Source organism: Drosophila erecta, unplaced genomic scaffold, assembly GCF_003286155.1.
Source record: "Drosophila erecta strain 14021-0224.00,06,07 unplaced genomic scaffold, DereRS2 tig00000055-arrow-pilon, whole genome shotgun sequence".
NCBI classification, from domain to species: Eukaryota; Metazoa; Arthropoda; class Insecta; order Diptera; family Drosophilidae; genus Drosophila; species Drosophila erecta.
Window position 1 is genome coordinate 13,223,669 of NW_020825200.1, and position 23,532 is coordinate 13,247,200.

A 23,532-nucleotide genomic window follows, 5' to 3' on the forward strand; every position below is an offset into this window, starting at 1 on the left:
TAATTGAGTGTGTTATTTGTTCAAATTGCTCCCCACTTTATTATCGAACGAATTAAATTTAATGGGCATGCGAATAGCGAATTTTCGCCAAAAACTCCGCGTGTCCAGCGAAAACAACTACAGCAACAATGGCGCCGTTGACCGATGTCCAAAATGACATTGGCGAATAATTGTTATTTTATTTTTTTCTGCCTTTTGTTTGTGCCCATAGCCCAAAGAAAGAGAACAAAAGTCACGACATGAGTCATTGCACCCGTACTCATGCGTGTGGATGCAAAGGCGAGACTTTTACTTTTTCCCCCGTCTTGTTTTTCCCAGGCAAGGCGAGAGATGATATGGAAAGTCGTAAACTAAGTTCCCTTGACTCCTCCACGCAGGTTAAGAAACTTGCCGGCTTTCGTCCTTGTCGGCTGACTCAGGGGGAATACTCACAAGTATTCACTGCCCGTCGGCTTTCGAATACGAAACACTCATAATTCTGGCCCGCCGCTCGTTCTTGATTGCCCAACCAACCGTCTTCTTCCACAGACTTTAATTATTTTGCACGATACTATTCCATTTCATTTTAATTGATGGCTTTTCAGCAAAAGCATCAACATCACGATGTGTTTATCATAAAAGTGCATTTGCAATCGTTGGGGTTTGCTTTTGTCACACTTAAGTGAAGAATGAAACGCTTCAAAATGCCTGGATACAAATAATTAGCAATGTGTGTTTTGCCAAGAATTGTAAACCATTTTTATATTCATACATCCCTGTTATGTTCTTTCTTATAGATTTATTTCCTACATGCCCAGGGCATTTGGCAATTTTGGCAACCGTATAGATATGGATTTCAAATGACTCATTACTCTATTATTTCACATTGGTGTAACTATCTTATAGCCATCTACCCTGATGACACACTCCATTGTATCGTGCAATATCTATTATTAGAAGCTATTGCGTATGGCAGGCATTTCTGAAGCACATATCCAATTCATTTGATAACGTAAGGGACAGTTAGATATGAACAATATACCATTTCTGATTGATTTCTGATGGAATAACACAATATTATTTTGCACTTCGTATCTTAAAGAAGCAATACCACTTTGTTGATAAAGTTTTATTTACACTTGTTTCAAAATTTCTTAAAATACCAGAATGCTTAAAGCAACGAATCGATTGATTTAGTATTTTACATAACATCATTTCCTGCGTCTTTTCTACTCTCCTTCAGAGTTACATAATGGTTTGTCAATCGATCGACCGGGCAATGGAATAATTTGCACTTTTGCTTGCACTCAATAATTAAAGAAATATGCCCATATTGATCAAATAGTGGTGGCACGGGGAAAACCCGATTTGGTTGCATAAAATTCACTACATCGGATTTAAATTCAATCAAAATGTCTGTGCACCTTTCATACCATCAAACCATTCATCTTTCACTTTTGTCTTATGACAACTTAATTGCTCATTTGGCATTGCAATTAGATGGGGAGATTTGCGTTTTATTCGGAGTTGGCGGTTTTTTTATTTCTTTTTGCGAAGTAGAGGAAGTTTTATTGTCATATTGACCTCAATTTTCGGCTGTCATCAGCAAGGTCGGATCGCCAAAAATAACTTCCATTCGAAGGTCTTCAGCTAAAGTTTTCGTTAATCAGAAAGTAGGCAGTAAAAATAGGAATTTGATTCGTTTTTAATTGAGATGTTAGTTGATGAGGGGCTATTAATATTTGATGGAAGCTTAGCTTATATTTGCAAAAATAAAAAGCAACGCAAAAAGACATTTGTAACTTGTATTACTTATCTGTTCATTTGTAATAACTATTTACTCCTTTATTTCAGTGCATCTGGAACAAGTGCAGTTGCGATTGATAACAAAATCGAGCAGGCAATGGTAAGTTTGAAATAAATTAATTTTTCTAGCTTACTTTAAACATTTACAAATACAACGATTTAGTCAATATTTGAACACAAAAAACAGATTAAAATTTTCAGCGAAAAATTGATAAGACGTTGAAAAACATGAAATCGTTAATCTTCACAAAGGGGCAACCAATGTTCATAAAAAAAAGTGTTATCAGGCAAAAATTAAAAAAAAAAACGGCAGCAGACGTCATGAGCTGAGCCTTCAGCTTTATTAAACTTTTGACCATGAAAAGAGTCGCTTTTTTTCCAAGATGGTCCATTCTTAATCTCGATTAGGCAAGGTCTCAAGTCTCAGCAATCCATAAATAGCTCAAGAAACACGAAAAGCCCAGCGAAAAGATGTTCGAGTGGGGCGCCATGCTCACAAAAAAGATACAATTCAATCAAGTGGCCCTCCTTCTTCATTCTCGGCATGAAGTACAAATTTAGTTCAATTGAATTGAATTTGCTTTGTACTGAGATGGCATGCATTTCAATGGAGGATCCTATATTTAGACCCAATTAAAAGACAGTTCTTAAAACAATGAACAATCCCGAGAGATGACAATTGCTTTTGAGTCTTTTTCAATGAACTGAAATGAACTGTGGTGCGCGTTATGAATGGAAAACCATTGAAATTCGTAGTTTATGTCTTGTTCGCAATGAACAATCGAATTTATCTCAAGTGAACAATCTAATCGAGCTTATAATCGCTTTTGCAATCAGTCAAAATAAAAGTTTCAATGATTTTGATTGCCTAAAGTCAGTATTTTGTGGCTAACAGACAATATTGTTGCCAGCCCTAATAAAAAAAGTATCTTAGGAATTGGCTATCGTAGAATGATGTGTATGTGAAAGGATGTGTATCTTTGATAAATAACGAGACCATCCACAATGCTTCATTGCGATAAGTTTAAAACTTCCATGAATTGTAGGCCTCTTTTCACATGGATTGGCTAAGCCCAATTCATATTGCTCCCTCAAAAAATCAATATTGATAAATAATAATAATATATAATAATATCAATAAATGTGTTGCGTATTTATTATACCGAGTAGCGGAGTTAATAGAAAATTCCAAGCGGAACTTGATGACACATTTTGAGCTGTGGCAACTGGCTGCTGCATGTTGTTCGATCTTGCCTCATTTAAAGTCAATCAACTTTTCCTTTTCCACGAAATTCAATTGAGAGACAGTGTACAGTGTCTGTTGCAGTTGCAACTTGCCACCCATAATGGTCATTTGGGTCAATTCAATTGCTCTCCCCACTTTCTTTTGGCCGACGCATTTCATTTCGATTCTCTTCTTGCTTTTATTTTATATTTTTTGTTACTGAATTCCTTTCTAGCCACCTAGAAACATTTTCCCTCTTTTCTTCACTTTGTGAAAGTATTTTCCCCAAGCGCATTCCGTTTTTCCTTCAATTTAACTCTTGTTCGCCGCAGAATTTATGCGTTTAATTCTGTTGTTGCGTTTGACCTTGGTGAGGAAAGAAATAAAATAATATTTTATACGAGGCTTTTTAAGGCTGATATTTTTATGAGCTCCCTTCCCAGCGGCGCTTATCAGGCTTTTGTCTTGTTTACAAAATGGCAGACTGTTTTTTCTGTGTGGATTGCTTATCTCACAACCCAGAGCGGACAAATGCCACACTTCAAATATGCCATAAATTGTTTGCCAATTCAAAACCAAATAAAGCCAAGAATGTGAATATGCTTGCAGATAATTATGAAAATTACTCAACTCAATCACCGAAATAAAATTGGCAATCTGGCAATTTGCGATACAAATCTCCTCCTTTTGTTATCTTTTTAACTTTTTCAAGTGACGTACACTAATTTAATTTCTTATAATTATAAATAAGTATATTTCACTTGAGTCATGATACAAATCTCCGCCATTTGTTATCTTTTTAACTTTTTCAAGTGACGTAAACTAATTTAATATATTATAATTATAAATAAGTATATTTCACCTGATTCATGATGCTCTATTACATTTTCCGCCAGGTGTAGCCCCAATTTTATTCAGGAAAGTTCTCTAACCCCAAGCAGATGTCGCATATCAGTCATATTTTAGGACACTTCCCATTTCTTGATCTGCTTTCGTATATATACATATATATAGTATATAAACTCATTCCGTTTGGTTCACTTGTCACGTAGTGGACATGAGCAAACAGATTGCGGATTACGGACTGCTGATTCTACGGATTGTGGCGTATTCCTTGCCTGAGTCAGAAAAAAAGATGAGTTTTTTAGTCATTTGTTGCCTACGCCCAACAAAGGCGCGTCAAATGAAATGTAATTTATTTGCACCAGCCTCTGCGACAGTCTTTTCCTGTTTTACAAATGCATAAGAAATGATACGGAAGCGTTTTGCTTCCTTAAACAATCGTTTTTATTTTCCCTTTATTATTTCTTTAGCACTTATCAATCACATCGAGTGACGTCACTTATTTTGGATTTTTCATTGCATTTCTTTGTTTTATTTAGCCGCGATCAACATGTAATGATGATAAGAAACAGAACATGCGATCGCAGACTTTGTCATTGCTTATTGCTCTACGAAATACAATCTGAGGCTAGACAGCTACTCACACGTTCTACTTTCCATGCTAATCTCTCTTGCGTTTACTGAAGAAAACAATGTTTTCTTTAAATTGAACAAAAAAATCAGAGCAGAAACCATGGCGCCAATGATTAGGTTGTTCCTCCCATGCTCAAGTAGATTGATAAGGTTTTTAGATTATACCAATATTTAACAATCGATTTGAACTGGCGCAAACAATAGAAATAGAGGAAATATGTATTATAAACTACTTATCAACTTAAACTACTGGAGTGCTGTAGTCATGGAGGAATGTAAGCTAAACCTTGATGGTGTATGAATTCTGATATAGCGAATCGAAGGTTTAATGAATTATTGGCTATCTAACACTTTACGCCTTTACATTCATAATTTCTTCTTACAATTGTTTTTAGAGCCCATAAAAAAAGGCTTTCGTTTTTCTTCGCAGTGCGGATATCATAAAGCCCCAAAATTTCCCAACCAATCTCAACAGTTGAAGAAAAAGTTGTGAAAAACAACATGATAGCGATGATAGGTTGATTTGCTAAGACAACTTAATGACTTAATGACATTAATGTAGCTTCATTTCGCCCGATGTGCGGATCGAATGGCTTGACTTTTGCCGAGCTCCTCGCTGGCTGGCTTTACTCTTCCCCTTTTAGTGAACAACAAAATGCAGAACCCATAAACAAGACCATAAAAAGCATGACAGATAAGATAAAAATACAACCTATTGGCCTGGCCGGGTTGTGTTGGGTTTTTACCACTCGATTTGTTCGGCCTCTGTTATTTGTCCAAGTGTGGGGAGTTTCAGTTGAAGCGAACTGGAAAAACAATCCCTAAGAATAGTGTTAAATAATTTACTTTTCCTCGACAGCCAGACATCAGGCGATAAGAACAACAGACAATCGGTTAAGGGAATACAAAGATGGTTGCATAATGCTGGCACTGGAATCGCCAGAAATATGGGTAAATATCGGCCTAAGTCTGGTTTCACACTACACATATATCTATTAATCTCTTGCACACAAAAGTGTGTTCTGGCCACGTGCCTTTTTGAAGTCTTTCCCTGATCTCTTATGGAATCATGGAATCACAGATGTCCGCTGCGATTCATGTGCGGGTCTGTTCAAGTATCCATAACCAATGCTTAAGTAGGTGCAACGCGTCATTATCCAGCAATAGATGTATCATGATCTGTTGCTCAGTCCGTCTAATTGCATTGACAATGCACAGCACCGCAATTTTCAAACAATTGACGTCAGAATCGATACAATATCGGGGGTCGGCCGGAGTCGGCCAGTCGGTCGGTCACTTTTTCTATCCCAACCCCAAATGGTTCGGGCCAGTTAAGTGCTAATTAGACGTGGCACTGCCGCAAAGGCACCCGCTGAGTCGCCGTTGGTGCTCCGTGTCTATCAGTAGATCTAGTCTGGTCTGTAGTTTATGGCCCTCACAGCTCTAGCGATGGACTCGTGACTTCAAACAATGCAGCATAAGCAACCGAAAGAAGAAATAATATGTGACCTAAAAGCAGGTCTTCTTTTGTCCTCAATATTAAAATAGATGTGTTGATAAGGTACTTCATAAAATAAGTAAACCATAAACAGACATCGATTTTTGTTCTATTTTCAATATAAACATCGATAGCCAAACAACTATGGTAAAAAACACCGCGCGATAACAAAATTCTCGATTACTTATCGATTTCTCTCGATTATTCCTAATTCTCTCGATTATAGAATAGAATTTAATTAGGCCTGCTTTACAGTTAACTTAAAACCCACAGTTAGCTAGTGTTGCATCATTTCAACTAGAATACATTTAAGGTCAGGCTCTGGACTTTGTCACAGCCACCGCTCTGACGTCATCTACCCGGTCTTAAATTGCGTCACAACGTGCAGTATCACGATGCCCGTATGATGATCTCCGGTGCTATTGTAAACTATAATGCATAATACATGTGGACACGTCTTACACGAAATCCCCACCACAGATTCTTTAGAACAAGAAGAAATTCGATTCTGGCCTTTTGTTATATTTCCCCCACTTTGTCTTCGAGGTCGGCGACTTTCAATTCACGCGAAATGCAACTTTAATTGTGGGGAAGTGTGGCAAGTAGAAACACGGAGAAAGGTAGCCAGGCAATGAGCTAAACATTTTTGAAACGGCGATGAGCTCACGCCACCAACATGCTACCTACAGCAGTGAACTCCCCTAATGACTCACAAAGGCCACAGTTTTCCGAGAAAATTTCACTGCAATTAGAGTTCATGCGAGCAAAGTTCGCCCGAATCGAACTTCAAGGCTGAATCCGTGGGTGTTTTGCAATTGGGTGTGAAGTTCGGGCTTGTGTGCTTGCAATGCGAGCCTTGTTGTGCTAGGTTAAAACTTGTTTCGCCCCACCTCCTGCCCCTTCTAAAACCGCAGCTAAACACTCTCGACCGGACCAGACGTTCAACATTTATTTATTTTGTGAGTTTTGTCATTTTTTTATTTTTTGCAGCCAGACGCCCGACTACGAGATAGCCTTTAGTTTAAGTTGCAATTGTCGTTCGAGCTGGCCGCTGTTTTTGTTTATTTGTACGTGCATTGCAGCTCCAAAAGTGGGTCAGTTTTATCGCCAATACATGTCTATATGCCCATATACATGTAGTACTTGTATATGTACTTGTGTAGACCCGGTGCCGTTGATTTTCGCTTATGTTTGCCTGCTAGCTGCAGTCCACTGTTGCCAAGCGCTCTCAATTTCCACAAACTACGAATGCAAATGCAACAAACTTTGCCACTGCGGTCGTTACTGCACAAAAGTGCACTGTGGAAGCCTCCATGCGAGAGATTTGAGAGATTCTCCTACTTTTATTCCACTCCACAAGCACAAGCTATTTATTATATCGTTCTTTCCCATTTCTAATAATCCTAATGGAATTTGAGTTGCATTTACTGTGGAAAACTTTGCCTAGAACACTTCACAATGGTGAGGATAGAGCCAGATCATTAAAGACATCTGCTGTATCTGCTCACTTTGTAAAAAAGCTTTGTATGTGCATTTAAAAAATTATCTAAGAATTTTGAATGGCCCCAGAGCCGGAATGTTAAGTGGAATTAGTACATACTCGTATATATCTTATATAGATTTTTGCAAAACATCAGAAAAATAGATTAATTAACATAGGTCTGTCAGCAAATCTGCTTCTAAAATATGTATGTACCATTGCATTTTAGTATCATATATTTTATTAACATATATTAGCAGATAATTAGCGAACAGTTTGCTAGCCAAAATGATTTTCCTCAATATCAAAATTAATTAGCCATCATCAGCGCATCACAAGGCAATGAATCTGCTGTTCGGATGTTTGCAATTTTCTCTAATTCGCCGGTTTCCTGTCTGCTTTAATGCGGAACTTAAAAACCAAAATAAACATACCTAATGCTTGCCAAAAACGTTTTTCAATTCAAAACACTTTGACTTTCAAACCGATATCGATGTGGCTTTATAATTCACTGGGCAGTGTTAAATATTAAACAAGTTTTGTGAACGTCACAATCTGGTTTTCTGTCTGAGTTTGGTTAAATCAAAACGAAGTAAAATCTCTAGCACTAGACGGAGTCGTTCGTTTTGAACGTTTGCCTTCGGTTAATCCCCCAGTCGGAGAAGTCAATGTGATAAATGTGGCTTAGATGTATTGACCTTTGTGCCATATACGCTGAACTCTAGCTGATATCTTCCGTCTTTGTTTGCCACGCAATCAGGCGAGAAAAATCATAAAAAAGCACGCTTAAAATGCAGGAAGCAGAGCTCAGTGTATTCTTAATCGCTTTTAATTTGCAAACATGTGTTGGATGATAAATCAAGCGAGACAAAAGGTAATCAAAAGTAAGCATTAAGCTCGAGACCCTGAAAGGTGTTTTTCAACTTTAAACTGTCCTAGACCTTCTCCTGACCTCTGGAGTCACATGAAAACTATATTCGTGTGTAAAATGTTTGTGGGAGGTGTGTCCAAATAAAGAAGGCGTGCTTTCACAGAAACGATTTCTCCCCTCGAGTAAACAATTAGTTTTTTGGCCCATGGCCTGTGTGCCATTTTGCACAACAACTAAATATGTCAATCAGCTGTCCAACTGTCACACACAACTGTACTTGACAACCACTAAGGTTTTTCAATTTTTGTTTTTGCCCATTTTTCGATTCTGCAATCATCGTGTTGCCAAGCAGAAAACTCAGCAAATTATTCATTCACGCAAAAATTGTTCAAAAACCGAAATGGAAATATTATTGGGAAATGACAAAAACAGTTGCTGACCTAATTATATATATATATATTTTTTTTTTTGTCAGACAATAATGCCCCCAATAAACATGGGGCAAAAATTAACTAAAAATGCTATAAATAAACAAGAGATTAAATTTTTTGCAAAAGCTTTTATCTTTTGCCGTTATATTCATTTTAAGTAATTTATTATGGTTAAATTGATGGAAGCAATTTGTCTGCTGGTTCAGGGTCCGATTTGTGGATCTGTTTTCGCGATTTTGGCGGCACTTGCTTTCTAATTGGGTTAGTGACATCACAGTGAGGGAACAAAAACCAGTTTGGCGGAGTTTAAAGTTGTTCAATTTCGTATTGTTTATATGTGGGCTACCTGATGGATTTGCCAATGAATCCGCGCAGGGATATAAAAACGCTTTAACGATCTCAGATAAGTTTCAGGTTTACTCTGAGTCAAGGATGGCCCATTACGCGGTCTTTGATTGCTGTGCTACGATTTTTGAATTGAGACAATAAACTTGTGGGGGCAGTCAGTGTGGCAACTAAAAAATAAATAAATTTCAATTTCTCTCTTATTTCAATGCAGATAATTAATCATTAACCAAAGTCAAAACCAAAACGATGCATAATGGGCCTACGAGCGTGCCTATTAAGATACCGATTTTAACATATTTTCAAGTGCACTGCTGACATAAATTAATCGTAAATCGACTGATTTAAAAAACATGCGTTAATCGATTTCAGCTGAGGTGCGACCCGACTTGCTTTTTTTATTTATTTCGGGGACCTGTTCGACCACTTACTTGCAAATGATCTTAGCTGGACCCAGCTGATCTCAAATCTCAAATCTGAAATCTCAGCCGAGTTGAGAAAATCACAAATGCGCTGCGTGTGCGTGGCGTGCGCGTTGGCAATTGGCCGAGACACACCTACCTCACCTGAGTCCGCCAGACTTATGTACATATGTACATATGTTTGTACATACATATGTGATTTAAATTTGGCCATGATCGAACGCCAACGCGAAACGCGTTTGGCCCGAGACATGGCGATCTCACTCGCTCTCGAATCGCCAAACTTAAAAAAAACTTAAAATTTTGCAATTGATGATTAATGTGTGCGTTGCTTTGTTTGCTGATGCCCTGGCTTTGTGTTTCGCTTTATTTTTGGGCCTTTTGCATTTTAATTGACACCAATATGTCATTTGAGGCAACACGAACCCAACTGGCAATCTGGGGCCTGGGGCTTGGGGCCCCCACAGAAAGTTTATGCCGATCCAAGCATTTCTATTTTGTTATGGCCCCGCCTTTGCTCTACGTCGCTGCGAAAACAAAACGCCAATAAATATATCACAGATATGTGTGTTTGTGCTTTTATAACTATGTGTGTGCTTAGACCCCCACATAAAACTGTGGCGACTTTAGCTTCCGCGTTATAACTCAACTGAAAACATATTAAGAAACGTTTGGCTGACATGGAAAATTTCTCAAGAGAAATTCCTGAGGAAATTTCAAAGCATATCCACAAACGAAATCATTCGAATTTAGTTTTATATTCGATTGATTGCTTTTTAGTACGTTTCATTGCCCATTACTGGTTTTTTAAAATCAAACCAGAATCTATCAATGACTTAAAAGTATTTATTACTGGGACGTATCCGGTTTAGAACTGAAATAATATCGTTTCATTAAAAGTAAAACCTCTTGTTGATTAGTGACGACTACCTTTTTTCGAAACAACAAAATTTTCCACTTAATATTTACTCTATTCACCGGCGTAAACATTCCCAGAAATTTATTTTCCCGCTGACTGTTTTATTTATTTCTCTAAGAATAAATTCGACAATAATTTTGTTTACATCTTTTTGACACTCTTTATTCTGCTTCTTCTCTTTGCAGGTAAGCAGAACAATATATTCTAAGATTAGGACAACAAATTTTGTTGTTCTCTGGTCTGCGTAAGTTAATTAGTTACCCATATATATTCATACATATGTACATTTGTATGTAGCATTCACTCAAATGGATGGATAAAATTATTCCACACACAAATTGAATAACATCCAATTAAAACAGAAACGGGAAAATTCACCAAAAATATTCCGCACAATAATTGAGGAATGCAAATTATGTTGACATCTTTGAATAGTTCTTGTTAGGGAAAGAGGTAAACTGTTCGATCTGACGACGTTGTGCCAAAAATAGGCGGAAAATATATAGCAAAACAAAATAATTAAGTTCTTCATCCCCAAAATATGTCAACCAAAGAGATAACTTGAACTCTTGAATACTCTATCCAGAGATCCCACTTCCATTGCTTACTGATCTATTAAAAGTTGATCCGCAAAATGTGTAACCCCTTTGAAGGGTATACAGTGTATAAAGTGCGAATAAAATGAGTGGGGAACTGAACTATTCTGCCGAAAGCTTTAAGGCCCCATATATTTGGGCGCAAAACACTAAATAGTAAACACACATATCGAACGATACACACAGACTTATATCAAATAGTGTTATTGTGACTGCCTCGATTGGCCTTGAATAATTCATGATTATTTGTGGGCATTTTATTTGTTCGCTTTCGAGTTTTAATTTTTCATTAATGGTTGTTTTTGTGGGCCTCTTCATTTGGCTTTGTTTGTAGTTCTCTTTTCTTTTTTTTTATTGATGGTTCCTCTTTGTTCTGCTCATTTGTTTACCAAGTTTTGAGACCCTTTTGCCATAGGTGGAAAAAGAACTTTTGATTTGTGACCAAATATTTGATAGGGGTAATTGTATTCTTGGAAGGCACAACACGGTAAAATATGCAGGGTCTCCAATTCTGGTCGGTATATTCCTCATGACTAATATTCCTCCATCGTAACTAGTCCATAGATGCTCCAAGTTAAAAATACTTTAGAAATGTTTATAAAAAACAATGACAGTTGTACCCGAAAACAAATGGTTTCATGTTCTAACTCAGCGATTTCAGCTAGTTAAATTTTTTGAGTAATTGGTTTTTAGCGTGTTTGTCCTTAACCCAAAATCTGTATGTCGCCAATGGTCAAATAAATTCTCGGAAATTTGTTCAATTAAATTATAGTGCAAAAAAATGGTCACAAGGATAAGAGCCACGAACAAATTCAGTGCAAATTCAATGAGTTTTTATTATTAAACAAAAATAAACAAGAGAAAGAAGCCAAAGAAACAAACAAAAAATAGAAGCATCGGAAAAATTCAGGTCAAGATGAAAGTCTATTCAACCGAATTGTCTAAAAATAAGCCAAGAAAATGATGCGTATATCATAGATATATCGTTTATACCGAAAGGATTTCCAAGTAATGTTAGATATATAAACCTTGAGAAGTCGCGACATCTTTGCGATGCTTGCCACTCGGCCATAAGTTAATTAGCCACACGTGTCGTGGTCGTATCTCCTTACAACAAATTCGTGGGCATTCGAATGCAATTAACAGACGGGCCCCTGTATCTCTACCTGTATCCCCTGTATCTTTGCTTACCTGTGCGCACCTTTTGTGGCTGTCGAGGTCCGAACTGCGGGCCCATAAAACGCTTTAATGGCTCTCACCGAAACTGCAGCAGCCGGGCAATTTAAATGCAATTTGCACTTTTATTTTTATCTTCCTCCTGTTCCGACTGACGTATTAGTTTTGCATGAGATGATTGTCCCAAAAAACAACAAGTTTGAAACGACCTGTATTGTCATTTGGGTTTGGTGACAGAAAAGGTTAGGCTCTAATAACTTGGTGTCGATTCTACCACATGAAGGGTTAATTTCAAAATATTTGTTTATCCACGATTGCAATAAAATTAAACTGGGATTTCAGAATTGCAAATATTCTATGAGAACTTTAAAGAATAATTAAACTTATGCAGTTGATCCATCAAATCGAAAACAAGGAAATAAGAAAATAAAGTCCGAAATTATAATATTTGAGCAACTGCACATTTAGGCGATCCACTTTTCCTGTTAATTTCCCTGTTCCATTTTCTTGAAACTTATATGCCACCAATTCCTTGACCAATTTGGGTCCCACGTATAAGTTTGTAGTTTTTCTACTTCCATCCTATTTGCAGTTCTCACCATTTTACTCATTTTATTGCTGATCACGTCACACCTGTCGTTCATCTGCTTTCAATTTCCCAAATCGAACATATACCTTTTTTGCTTGTGCCAAATAATGTGCCAGACAAATGTTTGTCTCAGTCGAAGAAGGGAAACCGTTTGATGGATAGATTGACAGACAGCTGCTTCGACTTTTAGTAGCCATTATATACTGAAATATACAAATATTTATAAATGACCCATGTTTCAAGGTGTTCCCTTGGAGGCTCAACACAACTAAAAGCCGTTATCAACCTAATAGTAATGAAAAGAAAACGGAACTTCCAAATGTACTTATCAAAATATATGTGGAGGCAGAAAAGTGAGCTAATCACAAACGAAACTTGTTCTAAGCGGACTCAACTCAATGCGAATTCTTTGTTTTGATTTCTATTCGATTTTGTTGTTACTGTGCTGCTGACGTATGCCTGCTAAATGGCAAACAATTGAAATTCATTAAAAGCAAATCAAAAGCGAAAATTGTCTGAAGCATTCCCCATTTAAACAAAAAACTGAACCACTATCAACTCATCTGCTTATGCGCCTCCTTATCAGTTTGCCTATTCGTCTAGCTAAACTTTGTGGAACGCCTTTAAGAGCAATTCGTTTCCTTATCAGACAGCTCATTCCATTTCCCTGTTGCGTGATTCCAAGATCCAAAGCTTATATAGGCAATTTCAAATCAGCAAAGTTTGTTTGCCTCAAAAATTAGTCCATCCAAGGCTGGAATCGTAAAAGATGTTTAAAAATAGTGAAATAGAATAGTATTCTCTTTTGCGTAGGCTTTTCGATTTGTTCAAAGATATGTGTATACATTTTTCTAAATGATTTATTTAAACTAGGGCAGAAATATGTATTTCATACAAATACCAAATAATTACCTATATATTTTAGACTGGCGCGTGTCTCATCCGATTTGAAGGCACGTGGATAGAATGGGGGCAAGTTATCCATCCTCCTTTTAAACTCTCCTCACACAGAGTCTTATCAATTTGTACTGAGCCGTCAGTCAGTTGTAATTGTCTAATTGTATCTATTTGATACTGATACCGATAGACACACGAAGATGTTTTTTTCTTGTCAATATAAGGAAATCACTAATCAAAACGTATTCTGTCGATTGGCCAAAGTAAGAAAGGGAATTTCTAAACGAGCTCAATAAATATTATTGCTGGAAGTACGAGATGTTAAGTGGGAAAAGAAACTATTTCAGTATGTATGCAGTACATGGGGATATCTTTGGATTTAATAATTACTATATAATATATTTATAAAACACTATCGTCGTATAATTGCTTTTTCTACAAGAAAATCTTTTCAATTTATTTGTGGCGCGTGGAAACTTACCAATCAATTTAAATAAATTTTCCGCTGATATCTTGAGCGTCTCCTCTTGAGACCAGAGCCCCTTTAAAACTCAGTCAAAGGGCTCTTGATATTTGAATGGTTACCTAAAATTTTACTTCAGCGTTTTTCTCTCCTCACCCGTTGCACCGACTGAGTAGAGGAAAAAACACTTGTAAATTTCCACTGGATCCGGGACTGCCTGTCTCCCCACCAATCCCCTGGCTCCACCCACTCCCTTTCGCTTTTACAGGTGCTTGGGCTACCACATTTGTTACGGATTGTGTATTATGTCGGAGACTGATGGACGGCTTTGGGCACCTTTACCCCTTGCTCCAGCCTTTGCCTTTTATAGCCCTGTTTTTGTGCGGATTGCAACTTAGACAACCTGTCAAGGGGTTGTTGTAGGTTTTGTACGGCGATAACAGCCTATCTTATCATCCCTTGGGTCTATGGAACCAATTAAAACTCGTTCAAATTGGCGTCAAAGTCCAGTCAAAACTAACGACGAAAACAAAGCCTATGAATTTTCCCACACGAAATCGCGACTCTTCCCCCGTTGATCTCACAACTTAATGACACGCGCCGTTAAATGAATCAGATTTAATTGTGTTGCATGTTAGATTAGCTCTTAATCTTCGAGTCACGCTAGACTGGAAGCCAAAGTAATAGATAGATATATCAAAAGGTTTATAGATAGATAGTTGAACAATGCAATGCCTAGTCCTGTAAACTTCTTCCAGATATATGTTTCACTAAGATGCCTAACGTTAAGATCTCATTTTTAATTCAAATATTACATTATCGGTAATCTTTTTATCCATTCAACAACGAGTCAACAGCGGCCACACCCATCAAAACCCACCATACACATACGAACACGTGTTGGGGGCGTGCGAAAATCAACAACGAAATCAACCACAGAGAAATGCTGTAATTTTCCACACGCTTTTCAATTTTTTATTCCTCGGACTTTTCAAATATTTTATAACTTTCCGCATGTGCTCAAATGTATATATTATGAGTGTAAGTTCGGGTGGTGGGGGTGTTGATGATTTCCTTGGCACATCCCCCTCTTTATTATCACCCTACTTTGGGATGGAATCAGGCTGTTACAAAACATTTGGACTTGTTATTGTTGCTCGCTCGCTCTATTCTGGATTGCCTCTCGCTCGCACCTCTCCCTCCCGGTTGCGATTCAATTTTTATTGATTGCCAGACGCGGCGACGATTTCGACATTTTCATTTGTTGATTCCAAACACAAATACAGAAACAAAGAATATGCATTGTTTTTGTTGTTGATTTAGTATGCAATATGTGTATGTGTATTTTTAATGAATATTGTTTACACACACAGTCGTTCACAAAGTGCATGCAAAATCTGTGTGATCAGAAAAGCTGTTAGAACTGACATAAGCCAGCAGTAGAGGAAAGTTTTCTGAATGGCTTTTGTAAATTTGTAAATGGTTTGCAAATATAGGTGATTCTTCTTGCCGACTTCCTCGTCTTTGCATCGAGTAATCTATCGCATTCAATGATAAGCAACACCTGCTTATCTTAAAGTTCGTAATACGACTTGATAACATAGCCCACTTTGGTATATTTTACTGAGTTAGTAGGGCAGGTAGAGGTTCTTACATGAAACTTTTAAATACTTGTGCCGGTACAGTACTATTACAAGTGTTGGGTTTTTCAATTTCGCATCCGGAATCGTTGTTCTCCATTAAGCCCATTAGAGCCCCTAAGTTCCTTAAAAAAAAAAACTAAAACACTCATCCCTTTTACTCAGCACTCTCAGCTTTCAAGACCTCCCTTCAAAACCCCAACCGACAAATACGACACCACCCATGACGATCCCAACTTTATCCCATCTACGCAGTTTGTGTAGCAATTAAGGAACTTCTCTTCCTACCCACCTACAATTGTTGACTTATTATTTTACAGCATGCCATTTGTTTATTTAAATGTGCATTTAATTGCTGTTTTCTCCGCCGGCGACTGACTACTAAAAATATTGTCTTCTTTTATTTTTCTTTTATAATTTTTAACGCGGATGTTTGTTTCGGTTTTTGTTAAATAATTTGTTGTTGATGCGTCAAGCATTTGGTTCGTTCCTATTCCTATATAGATTGAAATCTATATGGAATGTGGGGATTGACAGAAAATGCTTCCTTCAGCATGCGCGTGAAATCGATACGTTCCGTTCATGTTCTGCTCGCTTATATAGTATATTATACATTTTGTACTGCGGGCTCTTCAGCCAACTCTATTCTACTTTCGAAGCCCTTGAATTTTTGTTCCAATTTTGTCATTGTCATTGGTATTATAAGCAACGATAAAAATCCCGTGTATTATATTTTATTCAATGACATATTACTTTAGCCCACATACCCTACATTTGTTTGGTATCAAACATCTATAAAGATTGGGTATTCTTGTTATATAATATAATTGGAAGGAACAGAACCTTTATACGAATATTTTACTTTATAAACGGAAGCATGTAATGGCTATCCTTTCAAATGTGCTTCGTAATATTGAAAAGTATTACATTTTATCGAGGAATTTTGTTTACTGTTGACTCCAATCGGCTTAATTCGGTTAGTTGGAAAACGCAATGCGCAAAAGGTAAGAAAACCCACCCCACATCCACATACACACATAATTCCCAGAGAAGTGCCAAAGTAATCGAAAACCAGAGCGTGGCAAGCGGAAAAGTATCCAAAAGAACGTCCAACAAAATAATAAAATAAATACAAAAAAAATATGAAAATAAAAGAGCTAGCGGGAGAACTGGCGAGCGAGAGATAAACAAAAGTGTCATAAAGTTTTTGCGTCGTAGTGACTGGAAAAAACATATGTATTTATTTCTTAAATAACAAAAAAACCGGCTGGCTGTTTGGGAATTCAGTCAAACATTTTGGCAAATGAGCGGCACCAAAGACAAATAAATACGTGAATACATACATATATGTGTATTGAATAAATAGTGGCAGTCTTTGTAAATTGATGAGAAAACACGCGTCAAAACAAACAGAGAGTATCTGAGTACCCTTTTTATCTGGCAAAAGCTGATGGATATACCCATAGTCGAGCGGCCAGTTACAGATACACAAGAGAGGCGCAGAGAGCGCGACTTGGAGAGCACTGCGCAATGAGAGAGCACGCTCTCTCTCTCAAAAGGCCTGCCATTTCATATAAAATGCGCACTAATTGCACGCAGACGTTCAGTCGCCAGTACAACTTGCTACACGCCACATCGCCAACAAATATAGCTGGCACCACTTTTAATATATGTAACAAAAGCAACAAAATAGAAACACTGCTAAAACAATTATTTTTTATACCAACCAAAAAGAATTCAGAAAAGCCAACCAGAGACTCGTGAATTATATTAATTCGTTACAAGCAGACGCAAAACACTCAAATCGCAGTAAATTCAATCGAGAAAAGCTCGAAAATATCAAAAAAGCTCTGCGCCGGTCTCGTAAATCTCACAAAAAGCTGAACAGCAAACTCAGTTATTGCTAAACTTTTGCCCCGAGGAGAAGCGCAAGAAAAGAAGTGAAAATACACAAAATACAATATAAAACCCAACTGTGATCCAACTGAAACTGATACATAAACATACTTGAAAAGTGCAAGAGTGCAGAGTGGAAGAGTGAAAAGTCTCCGCCAAAGAAACCAAAAATTATTGATACACACCACCCAGTGAAAATCCAAATAAACCAATAAACCCAAAGCCAAATATGATGGGCACAATGTCGCTGCGCCAGCCAGAGAATTGGCTCTACGAGATTTGGCAGAAGGGCTACGACAGCCCCTGCTATGTGATGGTGCCCAATGCAAAAGTATGTATACCTCGCAGAAGACCAGACCCCCTACCCGCTCTCCATTCCCCCCTCTCGAACAAAATAGAACCCCATTTACCTTGACTAGATGCACTTCTATCGATTTTCCTTCGTTTTTCCTCGCATTTCGTGAGGCTGCGCGACTTTTTCTGGCGACTTTTCAATGTCGTCAAAAAGGCAACCGAAAATAAAAATACAAAAAAAAAAAAAACGAAAAAACCACCGTACTTGCGGCTGTCACTTGTCAATTTATTTTCGCTGATAAATTACTCTGCGCTAAGTGCAAAAAATGAGACACACCACTTCCTTTGCTTTGAGCGAAAATGAGGGAGACGAGTCCTTTGTTCTGTGCAACAAAGGCTCTTATAATTCCTACCTAAGGATCTCCGGACAAGTGCACAAAATGGGAAAAAAGAACCTCAATGCGCCATGTCCGCCATGTTTGTTTGAGCAATGCAACCGAAAAGCGAAAACCGAAAAAACGAAAAACCAAGAAAACCAAAACTGAGAACTGCAGGAGACTTGGAGAGCAGAGATGATACCTCTGGAGAAGCGCGTGACCTGACCCCAGCAGGAGAACCCAGCCCGCTTTTCCGCCTAGGTGTCTCTCACTCTCTCTCTCTCTCTCTCTTCTCCTCAGCCCGAGTGTGTGTATCTTTCCCCGAATGTGTATAATTAGCATTTAGTTTCCCTTACCTGAACCCAAGATAACCCGTCGCACGCTTATCTACTTCGATATTTATCATAAACCCCTCAAGATGGTGCAAAAAGCTGATAGCATGCTGCAAACGCCGAGTCTTAGACACACCTGCCTTGATTTCTGAGCAATTTACTCCCTTATGTGCTATATATACATATCTTATATATGCACATGTACATATGCATGTATTTTTGCACCTCATTGTTAACATGTCGAGGCGGTATCAACCGGTTTGCATTTGTTTAAAGCGGTTGTCAATGTGGTTTTTTTGAGTCGACTTTTATCAAATCGTTTTTCCCTCGTTGACTTCTAATTTTGGTAATTTTTGCACTTATTGATCGGTCAAGCGAGCGATCTAAAAATACAATATGGTATTTTTATAAACATTATTTATTGGCCTGCCTCGAAACAGCCGAAAAACGTGCAAAATATGATTTCTCTTGCGATTGCTTTTGGCACTGGTGCCAGAATATGCGACTTTTCGTTGGCTTTCCATGCCTCATGCTCATGCCTTTTCCTATAGATATACTTTATATTATATCGTATAGAATTTGGTGTGTGACTAATGACTAATGAGCAGAGGACGTACGAAATGTTCGGTGCGGTTCAGAGTTCTTAAATTAATATGATATTTTTTAAACACTTTTATCGCTTTGCCAACGATTTTCTCATAATGACGTGCACGATTTCTTAATACGTTTTTAATGTATTCCGAAACTCATATCCTTTTGCTGATTTTGTGGACTTTTTCTTTGCGCGATTTTTACTTTTTACTTTCAACTCTTAGTTGTTGCATTGCCTGAAAAAACCAGGCCACAGCAACAAGAAAATGTTGAAAGAAATTGTTGAAAGTGAAGACGACGACGAAAGCATTCGAGCTGTGACTATTTATAGAGATCGCAGTGAAGAGTCGATAAAGAAAAAAAGAAAGAAAACTCTTTCGTGAAACGGAACTGCCGCAGGCAACATTTTCCTCCACAAAATCAGCAGCCTGCTGCCCACTTTTCCATTTCATCCACGAGCATTCGGTCTGTTGACATTTCACATTAAACATGGGAAAAAATCACCTAAACACGTGCCGTTAAATGCATGGAAAACGACGATTGTTCTATTCGTCTGCACGCGTTTTCCTTTCGGTTTTCCGCCTGCCTCTTTAATGGGCTTATTAAATTTTCACAAGTTGCATGGGCAGCCAGGTGAGCCAGGTGAGTTAGGTGAGCCGTGGATGTTGTGTGCCGATGATTCGGTTTTGTTTCGGTCTCCTCGGTCTCCTCGGTCTCGATGACGTGTTCTGCGGCTGTGGCATTGACAATGACACGAAAGCATTTGATTCTTGGGCGGAGCATTTACATTTGCATTTACACAGCACATAAAGCAAATATACTCGTATAACGCGAACACGCCACATTGGGCAAACATTCGCCACGTTGCTGGCACCAAATGTGATTTATGAATGGCCCCACAAATTGTGGGTCTTTCTTGAATCGCAGCAATGAGTCAGACCGACCCAAACGCTCTTAAAAGTGGCTACAGGATGTAAGTTGAGCTAAGCCAGCACTATGCCACCGTTAATCTGTGGGGTAAATATTGTAAATGTACTTGGCCACAACGAGATACTTTACAAAGGGTGCAATAAATGCGATGCAAACCGCAGATACTGCCAGCTCGGAAGCCCATAAAGCGTGTTAAATCCAATATAAATAAGTGATATATACAAATATAGCCATGAAGACGACATGGTTCCCATTTAACAGCATTATGTTCTCAGTTTTCTAAGCAAACTCCTGTTTTGCACACCATACTCATGAAACCGTTGTCCTCTTTCTATTCCTTCAGGATCTGGTCAAGTCGCATCTCATGATAGCGGTGCGCGAGGAGGTGGAAGTGCTGAAGGAGCGCATCTCCGAGCTGATGGACAAGATCAACAAGCTGGAGCTCGAGAACAACATTCTCAAGTCGAACATCCCGCAGGAGACACTGCAGCAGCTGCAGATGCAGCTTCAGATCGCCGCCCCGCCGGCCACGCCCGCCATTCAGGCGGCGCCGGCGGTACAGAGTGCCGTTGCTCCAGCTGCCGCGGGTCAGGCAGTTCAGCAGCAGCAGGCCGCTGGAGGAGCGGTAGCGGTAACGGGTGTGGCCACCAGTCCAGCGTCCGCGGCGGTACCCACGAGCATTCCCAACGGCAGCGCCGAGAACGGCAGCAGTGCAGTCGAGTCAGCGGTATCGGTGGAGCAGCAGGTGCAGCAGGTGACATCAGCAGCGGCGGCAGCAGTGGTCACAGCCAATGGTCCCATGTCCTAAGCTGTTGCTGCTGTGGCCCCAAACACAGTGTTTGTTTTTTTAAGGCGCCCACGCACCACCGCGGTGTGGGGGGAAAATGAACGTTTTTAAGAATGAAAACCAACCGTAATGTTAACTCAGCCGCAGTCTCTTTCTTAGCCGGAGGAGGCGGGGCCGAGTAGAGCAGCGAAAGTATTGGGCCAATAACAACAAGAACAGCAACAGCAGCGGCGGCAGACTCACCAAAAAAACATGTTAAGCGCGTGTTAGGTAGACTAACCTCCGGTTAAGGACTGTTCTGTTGTTGCTGGCTGTTAATCTGCTGCAGCCGCCGTTTTGTTAATTTCTCGATTGTGATATTTGTTTAACACCCACACATGCAGACCACACAACCACACACACACACGCCCGCATTTACACACACAAACAAAAACAACCACACACACACACACACATCCACAAGCACACAGATAGACTGCACGCTAACAGCGGCTGCGGCTGGCGCTGTTAACGTCCGCTGTTAACTCGAAGCGAGTATAGGAGCTCTTTTAAATATCGCGCTGCTGCGCCTCCACTTTTTGTTTAATACTTTTTATTTTTGTTTACCCGTTTGTTTCCGCGTTGTTAACGCTACGAATAAAAGCATAAGAATCATAAACAAACACACCCAGCACACCACACAACCACTCACCAAGCTGGCTGCAAAATAATACTTGATGAAAGTAAAATTTTTGGCCAACGGAGAAAAACAGCAGCAGAAATTCAAATACAAATCGATAAAGTGTTCTAGAGTGCCAGGGAAAAACACAGAAAAAGAAAAGGGACAGAAGGGAAATTAAATGAAATAATATGTGATAATTTGCATTGTGCAGTCAGAGACATAAGATGTAAATTGTAAAAAAAAAACAAAAGCAAACCCGAGAAGCAACGGACAGGAAAGTAGGATTCAAATTTCCAAACATTCAACATTGATCGATAAATACAAATACAATTTAGTGAAACAAGAAAAGGCCAGCTGCTATTTTTATAATTTACCTTTAATTCCAACTTTTATTGTAAAAATACAAGAGAAAATATTAACTACATCATAAATATGAATATGTTTCAAATTAAACAATGCGATAACAAAACAAGTAGTAAATTATAGTAATTCTAGCATATTCTCAAGCTATATTTAAAAGATTGTATAGCTATTCAAGCAACAAAAAAAAAGAAAGGAAACAACAGCCAAACAAAATAAAAGCTTATCAAAATTGTTTGTTAAACTTTTAAACTATCTGCAAACGAAAAACCCAAAAAATATCTGTATATATTGTGTAAAACTAATAACTAAAATTGAGAACAAACTTCAAAAGTCACGACGATGAAGATACATTGCAAAGAAAATGAAAACACACAAAATCAACAAGATGAAAAGCTAAAATTGTAAGACAAACTCGTCCTATTTTGTTATAATTATTTAGTCGATAATTTTGCATTACTCCTAGTTTGAAAAGTCCTTAATGTTTATACGAAATCTGTTATAGGATTCCCCTACACATCATCTCTTTCGTTTCACACCCCGCACTCTCAGACCGACTAAACCCACAAACCCAAAAGATAAACCACGAAAAGATGCTGAACTGCTGCAGCCATGAGATGGAAGTGTGAAAAACTAAAGGGGGCAAAGCTCCAAAGAGGTCTCCCACCTCCCGGAGTTGCCCCAGTCCGAAGTTGGCCGCCCTGTAGACGCCAAGTTTTGCAATGCCCAAGTGCACTCACTCGTTTGGGGCAGGACATAGGATCCTGCCCCAGAGAACACAAAATGCAGCCTGCGGAGACTCAAATTGTCTAGGGCTAGCGTGGATTAAACAAGAAAATGATCATCCAAAATGGAAACGGATTGAAATGTGAAGAGAAACCAAAAATAATACTCCCACTCAAGTGCCGAAAACTAGCTGTCTACAGGGCAAACACCAATGAACGGACAGATCAGATAGACGGACGGACGGACGGACAGACAATGTCATCCCCCGAACACATAGTAATTCTGTTGAAAGTATTTCCCTTTATGATTTTTGTATTTAATTCAAAGAACCATCTTCATGCGTTTCATGTTTAGTTCTTCTCCTATGAGTTTTACGACTTAAGTCTCTTTTTAAGCTAACTATTAATTTATTAATTAGTTTGTAAGCGCAAAAACAATTAAAATAAATCTAAACAAAATAACTGCAAGCAACCTATATTAAAATAAAGGAAAAAATAAAATTATACTGAAAACCAAAACGATCTTCTCTCGTAATCTTTTTCGAAAACGTTGTCTAATTTGGAAATGGAGGAAATATATGCAAAACGTGGCTGAAAGGATCTTAAAAAGATTGTTAAAAGCAATTTTTTATGGAATCTGATGATTATTATAAAATTTTGCCTTTTTATGGTTTATTAATTATAACTTCTTTCTCTTGAATCCTCTGGGAACTAATGAAAATATAAGTACTTAAAAAATGTAAGCAAAGAGTACAAAAAATTAAGT

At 38.3% G+C, this 23,532-nt stretch overlaps 1 protein-coding gene across 5 annotated transcripts in view; it reads left to right on the forward strand.

Moving 5' to 3' along the window:
• LOC6541198 (protein bunched, class 1/class 3/D/E isoforms) overlaps positions 1-22,921 on the forward strand; it is a 91,726-nt gene extending 68,805 nt beyond the window's left edge. For 4 of the 5 annotated variants that reach the window (XM_001969689.3, XM_015158956.2, XM_015158953.2 and 1 more), the window contains 2 exons: positions 1,834-1,885; positions 20,577-22,921. In XM_001969689.3, the coding sequence (XP_001969725.2) occupies positions 1,834-1,885; positions 20,577-21,041 (517 nt within the window). In that variant the 3' untranslated portion in view covers positions 21,042-22,921. Of the gene's footprint in view, positions 1-1,833; positions 1,886-17,383; positions 18,041-20,576 lie in introns of those variants that run through there. The other variant, XM_015158954.2, reaches the window with a different exon arrangement.
• The last annotated feature ends 611 nt before the right edge of the window (positions 22,922-23,532 follow it).